Below are 8,622 nucleotides of genomic sequence, written 5' to 3'. Positions count from 1 at the left end.
CGGCTCCCAACTAAGTGACACACAAAACGTTTATTTAACAAAAGAAATATTACAATGGATGACATCCAAAATTAATAACAATAATAAGGTTAAGCCTCTGAGGCGGAGAGCAAGGAGGGTGTTAAGTCCTTGAAGAGAAGAGCCCTCCAGCCTCTACTAGGAGACCAGGACCCCCGCAGAAGTGGCTTTGGCGCCGGACCCCTCGGCGTTTTCTTTGGCCGGAGCCTTCTGGTTGTCCTCGCCCATCAGGCGGATGTTGTGCTTTTCCCGGAATTCGTTGAGCTCCCGGCCTTTCGTCTGCAGCTGCTGGCTCAGCGTTTCTATGATTTTGTTGATCTGCGAAGGACAAGGCAGGGGACAGACTCAGGATGGGCCACAGATTCATTATTCCATTTACACCCTGCCCTTCTACCAAGGAGGGTCTCGGGGTGGATTCAGGATAAGAGAAAAACAAACTGTAGGCCTAAAACATTACACAGTACAGAAGCTTAAAAATAAATAAGCTGCGCCAAAACTGTGCTCCAATTCTTAGGACTGAAGCGTGGCTTTGGCATGGCTTCTGGCCTCTTAGGATGCATGCATCATTGAAACAAAGTGATCAGAAGCAGCTTTATTTTGGCCTATCTGTCTGGGCCTTAAAACACAATTCTCAAGCAATTTAAAAGCATTTAATAATGGAAGTAAGATTACAAGACCCCTCTAAGAGCCCTCACGCAAGAGTCACTTAATAGCTGAAGACCCACATTTGCTGGCTAGTGGAAGGACAGCAAAGATGGGGCCAAGCTAGTCTGTCCTCTGGGAGAAGCCACTGAGAAAGCCCTGTCTCTTGTGTCACCTACAAATAGGCCACCAAGCATGGAGGGGCCTAGAGGAATCTTACCCTTTCCTATCTCTGTTCTCTACTTCTTGAAATTTAAGTTTTGTTGACAGCCACAATATTAGCCAGTAAGGATTCATGAAGTGCCAACCGGTCAGATAAAACCCTTGGAAGCATAATGATGGACCAATCTGTCCTGAGGGGTTGTGCCTTCTGCCAGAAGCGGAGGTACCTGTTCTTTATTGCCTTCGAGGGCCGGGAGGACCTCCTTCACGGTGCGCTCCACCAACACGCCTCCCACCATCCGGTAGCACTTCCTGGTCGGATCCACCTCTCGCAGCGTTTCGATAACTAACCTGCAGAGGAGAATTCAAAGATACAGCTCTGTTAGTCTGTAAAAATGCTGCTTCTGGCTGGTGGTCATTCTGGCTGCAAAGGAAGTTGAGGGACTGGTCAGGTGCCATAGCCTACAATAGGATCACCTCCACCAAGGACACTCAGGCCCTCTGGCAAACACTGACTCCAGTCGGCCAGGATTAAGTTACAGAATTCAAAGATCTAGCCCTCTTAGTCTGTAGGATCAGCTATACAGAGATCCTTTAGCGCCTTTGAGACGCACTGAAAGAAAGAATTGGCAGCAGGGGCTTTCCTAGACTTCAGTTTACTTAATGCACCTGAGGAAGCAGACTTAAGTCTATGAAAGCTTTCTTTCAAAGATACAGCCACGTTAGTCTATAGAATCAGTCTGCAGAGAGCTCTTGCGGCCCCTTTGGGACTCACTGAAAGAAAGACGTTGGCAGCAGGAGCTTTCCTAGGCTTCAGCCTACTTTCCCCAGATGTAGATTTGGTTTCTCAGGACTTTATCAAAGCTCATGCTGCCAACTTCTTTCCTTCAGTTAGTCTCAAAGGAAGAAAATGGAATCCATTTGGGGTATTTCCCCCCCCTGAATTTTCCCCCATTCCCCCCCCACCCCTTGAGCCTTTCCATGTCTAGACTCTCTTCAAAGGATTGCAACAACAACAGAACAAAACCACAAGGCATCTCTCTCCAGAAATAAGAAAGGCACAGCCATTCACACTTCCTTGCCCATCGCTCACTTGTGTTCATTGAGCTCCATTTCCAGCTCCGCTGCCTTGGAGGCCAGGCCTCGCTGCTCCTGGCGCAGGCGGTTAAATCCAGCCACCACCTGAAGGGAGGAGAGAGAAAAAGGCCATTGACAAGGAGCATCACCCGCCAGCCACATCCAAACTAAGCTTGTTTTCTGCTGCTCCAGAGAATGGGACCTGGAACAATGGATGGAAATGGCGGGACAAGAGATCCCACCAAAACCTTAGGAGGAGCGTCCTGAGAGTAAGGGCTGCTGGACAGTGGAAGACCCTGCCTTTGACTCTCCTCCCTTGGAGGCCTTTCAGCTGAGGCTGGAAGGCCATCTGGCTCAAGGGGGGCTTTGATGGAGAGTTCCTGCACGGCAGAAGAAAAGTCTTGGCCTGGGTCAGGACCCTTCTTGGGGTCTCCTCCAACTCTAGATTCATGGTTTCTATAAGTACTGGACCATAACTCTGGAGGCCAAGGCTTGAATCCCAGTACTTGCCCACAAGGAACCATTGGGGAAGGCTTGTCTATAGGGAATCACCGAGGGGTATTTCCCCACAGCAGTAATAGACTACTTGCCCAGAGAGAGCCACTGGAGGCTAGAGGGTCATTACAGAACATTGACCCATAGGAATGCATCGTGACAGAATGCTTGCCCCTTGGGGAAGGACTGCCCAATGGCTCTCTCTGGGCCAGACCTACAGTGAACCAGAGCAATGCCTCGGCCTTGAGCCAGGGCTCAAAAGGTGGCGCGGACACAACGCAGAGCAAGGGCTCCAAGGCGCCAGAGCCCCCTCCAAAAGAGCAGCAGCAGCAGCAGCAGCAGCAGCCCAGAGGCCCTCTCGGCCTGCTCCCGCCATGCTCCGGACCTGCTCCGCCGTCAGGGCCTTGGCTGCCACCGCCGCCCCGGCTCCCCCCGAGGACCCCGCCGCCGGCGCTCCTCCGCCGCCGCTCTTGCTCTTCCCGCTCTCCGCCATCTTCCTCCGTCTCCCCGTCGCCTAACAACCAGCCCTGGGCACCACTTCCGGTTCAGACCAGAAGTCCGGGCCTCTTTCGCGTCCGCACACAGCCACTTCCGGTCCGCCATCTTGTTTAAGAAAAACATACTCTCTATCCATTCTTTCGCGCCCTTTGTTTAAAAAACGTGCTCTTTCCCTCATTTTAAACGCTCCACAGCGGCCCCGTTGATGTTGTTACTGTTGAAACGAAGCGCTCTCTGAACTTTAGGACGTTTTAAAGTCCGTTTTGGAGGCCTAAAAATCGCCTCAGGCCTCGGCTTTTTTTCCGCCCGCCGCCATCTTTGTTGAGGGCAAAGTGTGTGCTACGAAACCAAGCAACCCGAAACCGCTACTATTTCGCAGAAATAAACCTATAAACTAACAAATGTGTGTGTCGTTCCTACATTCCCTCAACGAGTAACTTATGCCTTAATCTATGCAGTCCTGAGGCACCATTTTGTTTGTGGGCAGCTCCCCTCTTTATAAAATAGGCGACGCTGCCCCCAAAGGCGCCATCTTTGTTGAGGGCAAGGTGGACTTCCGGGCTGGACTTCTGAGCTTGGATATTTTTATTATTATTACTTCTTTTTTAGAGTTTGGGGGAGACTTCTAAGCCATTTCTGCTCCTGCTCCTGCTCCTGCGCCCATGTAAACACTGCTGGGTAAAAAAGAAGGGGAGGATTTGTGGAGGGGAGGAACTAAGATGGGGGAAATGGGGGGAAAGGAACCTGATTTATTCTCGGTTTTGGGGTTACAATGTGGGATTTTAGGATCTGAGCAAATCTCTTTCTAAGGAAGGATGCAGAAAGGAAGGGGTGCAATTTATAGGACTGAGGTGGCTTTTGTCCTGTCTAACTCCTTGCTACTGGGAATAGACAAGGACAACATCTTTTCCTCTCCTTCATGCAATTTCATGTATGTATGGTAAAGAAGGCAGTGTGGCATAATGGTTTGAACACTGGACTCTAGAGACCAGGGTTCAAATCCCTATTCAGCCATGGAAATGCAATGGGAGGCCTTGGGTGAGTCACAGACTCTCTGCCTCAGAAAACTCAGCAATAGGTTCTGCGTAGGTTGAAAAAGACTTGAAGGCATGCAACAACAATGTATGGTAAGGTCAAAGGATGTAGGGATAGAGGAAGACTGGATCATGGAGAGTCTCCATTAAGGAAACCATGGCTGCCCCGAGTTTGCAAGACCTGAGGAGCAGGGCTGTGGAGGACAGTATGCCTCAGAGGTCCCTCATTCACTACAAATCAAAGTCAGATAAGAACAACAATGTATGTATGTGGATATGTATGTGTGTACACACACACACACAATACACACACACAGATTTATACATACATATACACATACATAGCACCTGAAGGCATCAAATCTTGTCTGATCCTGGAAGCTAAGGAGGGTCAGCTAGGATTGGTACTTGCATGGGAGACTGCCAACAGAAACCAGAAAACAACAACCCTTTACACCAGGATAAAGGGAATCTGGACACTGTGTATGTGTTGGAGGGAAAGACAAGGTGGGATTTGGGGGAAATGTTTCAAAATACCCCTCAAAACGTATAATCTCGAGCAATTTTTTCCCATCGTTTTGGGACCAGCAAAGATAACCCAGACATCAATGTGTGGGTTACTTCCTATTGGAAAAATGGACCCAAAATGTATTGAAAAGTGCCTGCTGACCAAGAGATTTAGTTCCAGAATTTGCACCAATTCATCTGCTTTCTTCTTCTAGGTTGCAAGCGGTGGTTCGGAAGCCGCCGTGGATCCTTTGCGCTGCAGGGAAGCAACTTTTAAGGTTCAAAACCCAGGCCTCCAGCCGCAGGTGACTAACCTCTTGGAACATCAGGGCACCGAATGCAAGAGGTGGCAATATCCTTGCCCCTTTCAGAGCATAGGGTGTCCTCTGGCCCCAACCCAACTTCTGTTTTCTAATCCTACAAATATCCCTGTGAAGTGATTTGCACCGAGAGAACAAGACTGACACAAAGATAGAGAACTTCACTCAGCCCTGAATGAACTAAATTACATTGCAGGGGTGCCCAAAATGAGTGGGTTTAAATGGGGGCAAAGATTCAGAAGTTGGAAAACCTCCCAACTGTACAGCAAGTTTCCTGTCATAGCACTCCTTGGGAACCCTGCTAAGAACTTGAACCCAGGTCCTTCAGCACATAAACATGTGAAGCTCTAGTCATATCAAGGGTGATCCTCAAGTGGGTCCATTTGTAGCTCTATAATGAATAATAATAATAATAATAATAAAATTTATTTGTATCCCACCCCTCTGAGAAGTTTGGTGAGGGCAAGGGAGACAGGGCCTTCTCAGTTGCCAGGAAAACCCTGCAATAGGGTTGTCATAACTCAGAAATGACTTGAAGGCGCAACATCAAACAACAAGCCCCTTTGGTTCCCATGTCAGAAGATAAGTGATATAATAAACACATACAGACATACTTTTGGAAGTTTTGTTTTGCCTTCTTGATTGTATGTATTTCCACCTGACTTGTTCTCTCTCTCACTGTCTCTAGTGCCCACCACAGCGTCCGTCCCATGGCCACCGGAGTGCCCAAGCCCCTCATTGCGGTTTGCCAGGTGACTTCCACTCCGGACAAAGAGCACAACTGGGCCTGTTGCTCCCAACTTGTGCGAGAGGCAACCCATCGGGGTGTCTGTGTGGTTTTCCTTCCAGAGGCCTTTGACTTCATCGGCAGCAGCGTCGAAGAGACCCTGAGATTAGCAGAGCCCCTGGGAGGGGATCACATACAGCGTTACATCAGCCTAGCCAGGTAGGGACAGTGGCTGCGTGGAGGAAGAGCTCACAGCACTTGGTCTGGAGCAGGGGTAGGCAACCTTTTTGAGCTGGGGGCCGGGTTGCTGTGCCTCAGACAACTGGGGGGGCCGAAGCCAAAAAATAAATAATTAAATAATAGAGGACATTTTCAAATGTAGGACACATTTTTAAAAAAATGGAGGACATGCGAAAAAATTTGATGCTTTTTATAAAAAGTTAATATAAATGCATGTTTGTTAGGCATGATCAAAATGGAGGACATTTGGGCCTCTGAAGCTGGCTGATATCAATATCACCATCACCATCATCATCACTATCATTGTTAAAGCAGACCTTTTAGCATTAAAAGCACCGAAAATACACAGAAATGCACTTTGGAAAGTCACACTGTCTCACTTTCAGAAAGAGTGAGTGCATATCTCAGAAACTGACTGATATCATCATCATCATCATCACCACTATCATTGTTAAAACAAAGCAGACCTGTAGAAATGGAATGGAAATCCTCCTCCTCCTCTTCCTCCTTCCTCCCTCCCTCCTCCTCCTCCTCCTCCTCCTCCCCCCCCCACCCCCTTTCTTCCCTGCCTGCGGCTGTCTGGCAGCCGCAGGAAGGGAAGGAAGTAGGAGGAGGACCACTGCCCTTTTCCTGCCCTGCCCGGAGGAGAACAGGCAGGGCCAAGGAGCCTCACTCCAGCGGTGCTCCTTGGCACTGTCCACCGGCTGAGGGCCCCACGCGAGAGAACCGGTCCTGCTGCCGATTGCCACCAGCGTGGGGCCTTTGGCAATCGGCGGCAGGACCAGGCTTGGGCCGGTCTCAAGGCCTCGCCGGGCTGGATGTGGCCCGCGGGCCAGGGGTTGCCGACCCCTGGTCTGGAGCCTTAGAAGACAGGCAGGATTATAAATAAAGGGATGGAACCATAATATTAATTTTAAAAATGAAAGCTGCTCCCTTTTGTTGAGATATGCCTTAGAGAACTGTTTATCCCAGGGCTGGCCTGATGCACTTTAACTGTGCTTTTTTGGCAGGGAGTGTGGGGTTTGGCTCTCCCTCGGAGGCTTCCACGAGAGAGGCAGCGACTGGAAGAGCACCCAACGGATCTACAACTGCCACCTCCTCTTGGATCCCAAAGGTGAGGAGATGTCAAGATGCCAGGGCCCTGATCCCTTCAGTCTGCTGGCCAGTTCAGGCTTGAGAGGCTCTCGAAATGAAACCGAGTCACAGCTTCGAATCGGGACAATTCTAGAGTTGGAAGAGACCCCAAGGGTCTTTCCTCATATGTTTTGTCTTCCATACACTTATGATCCTTGTTGCCCTACTCTGAACCCATTCCAACTTGTTTCTGTCCTTCTTAAAATGGTAAGAGGCAGTACAATTCAAGACAGGTAACATCTCAGTGGCTTACAGAAGATTCTGGGTTCAAGATCCTTGACTTGGGGTATTTTCACCATGTGTTGTCAAAAAAATGTCTGGAGAACCAAAGTTTGGGAACCACTATTTATATGCTGTATCTAATGTGAAGTACTTACTCCCCACCCCCTTAAAACAGTGAAGAATTAATTCATGAAGATCATTGTCACAAGAAGTGGTGAGGGTGTTAAAGGAACATTAGATATATTACCAGAGACGCCTTACCCCTGGGCTAATGGTCAAAAAGGCTCCATGAAATCCCAATCCCCAATTAAGGGATGTATCTCTATGTGCCTGTTCTTTTTGTTGCCTGACCCCTCTCTGCTGCCTGCAGGGACCCTTGCAGCTGCCTATCGAAAGATCCACCTCTTTGACGTGGAGCTGGAGGGACGGGTGTCCCTGAAGGAAAGTGCCTTCACTAACCTGGGATCAGAGATTGTGGCCCCTGTGGACACTGCGGCTGGAAAGGTGGGTGGAAGGACACTCGGATAGAAGACCAACCGTGGGGAATAGCTGAAAGATTGGTTGCCAATCCATCAGCCAGCTGACCTCTCCCTGTCTCTTGCCCGCTTTCAGGTTGGTCTCGCCACCTGTTACGACCTCCGGTTCCCAGAAATGTCTTTGGCTCTGGTCCAGGAAGGGGCAGAGATTCTCACCTACCCGTCCGCCTTCACTGTGCCAACAGGGTCTGCCCACTGGGAGGTAAGTCAGCTGGGCATCCTCACAGCCCTTGGTTCTCTTCTCAGAGGGAAGAACAGTTGTGTCCAGTCATGTTTTACAAACAGTAGTTTCTCCCCTTCCCATAAGATACTTTGCACATGTTCCTTTAGCTGCGGTGGGGCACTCCTTACATGCTCAGCGGAACTTAGGGTTTGGGAGGGTTTGTGGGAACCAAAGTTCACTGAGGAGGGACATCAGGTCTGTGCCCCTTCTCTGTCTCTGCAGCCCCTCCTGCGTGCCCGGGCCATTGAGACTCAGTGTTACGTAGTGGCTGCAGCCCAGACAGGCAAGCACCACGACCGCCGGGCCTCCTATGGCCACAGCATGGTGGTGGACCCCTGGGGGAGTGTGGTGGCCCAGTGCCAGGAGGGGCCAGGCTTGTGCTACGCAGAAATCGACCTGGCTTACCTACATCGTGTCCGGCAAGAGATGCCCGTCTTCCGCCACCGCCGGAGTGACCTCTACGGCCGGGTAGCTCTTCGGCAGGACGTCTCGTCGCCGTGACACCTTCCCCGACAAGAGCCCAGATCTTCAGATGCAAATGGAACTGTCTTCCAGAATTCTTTGGCCAGGGATGATGGGAGTTGGGAGTCCAGCATCATCTGGAGGACGCACACCCCTGGATTAGAAACATACACACTACCAAAAAAGTGAAGTCTTGTAGTAGCTGAAAGATTAAACTGGCTTCTGTCATGTTCTCTGCTGGTGGATCTGTTGTTGCAGATTTTGGGGTGAGTGGGAGCAGAATAAACATGCGACTACAAAGATAAAGAGATGGGTGTCATTTTAC

General features: G+C 49.9%; 2 protein-coding genes across 4 annotated transcripts; one reads left to right on the top strand and one right to left on the bottom strand.

Moving 5' to 3' along the window:
- Window positions 1–11: 11 nt before the first annotated feature.
- Window positions 12–2,919, bottom strand: PFDN2 (prefoldin subunit 2). Its single transcript, XM_089483543.1, has 4 exons — window positions 2,780–2,919; window positions 1,916–2,004; window positions 1,050–1,173; window positions 12–336 (listed from the first exon to the last, which is right to left on the bottom strand). Exons 1-4 carry the CDS (start codon window positions 2,885–2,887, stop codon window positions 157–159), a joined length of 501 nt encoding a protein of 166 aa, XP_089339669.1. The 5' UTR covers window positions 2,888–2,919; the 3' UTR covers window positions 12–156.
- Window positions 2,920–3,439: 520 nt separating this feature from the next.
- Window positions 3,440–8,605, top strand: NIT1 (nitrilase 1). 3 transcript variants are annotated; one of them, XM_089483542.1, is made up of 7 exons: window positions 3,440–3,570; window positions 4,649–4,738; window positions 5,442–5,699; window positions 6,731–6,834; window positions 7,447–7,580; window positions 7,689–7,814; window positions 8,058–8,605. In XM_089483542.1, the coding sequence occupies exons 3-7, from the start codon at window positions 5,464–5,466 to the stop codon at window positions 8,334–8,336; spliced, it is 879 nt and encodes a 292-aa protein (XP_089339668.1). In that variant the 5' UTR covers window positions 3,440–3,570; window positions 4,649–4,738; window positions 5,442–5,463; the 3' UTR covers window positions 8,337–8,605. The 3 variants fall into 3 exon arrangements, with proteins under 3 accessions (XP_089339668.1, XP_089339665.1, XP_089339666.1); XM_089483539.1 differs by having other exon boundaries at window positions 3,503–3,556; XM_089483540.1 differs by lacking the exon at window positions 3,440–3,570 and adding an exon at window positions 3,717–3,823.
- The last annotated feature ends 17 nt before the right edge of the window (window positions 8,606–8,622 follow it).

This window comes from Sceloporus occidentalis, unplaced genomic scaffold (genome assembly GCF_023333645.1).
Source record: "Sceloporus occidentalis isolate IW3139 unplaced genomic scaffold, rSceOcc1.0.p SCAF_20, whole genome shotgun sequence".
Classification (NCBI taxonomy): Eukaryota; Metazoa; Chordata; class Lepidosauria; order Squamata; family Phrynosomatidae; genus Sceloporus; species Sceloporus occidentalis.
This window is presented reverse-complemented; position numbering and strand designations above follow the sequence as displayed.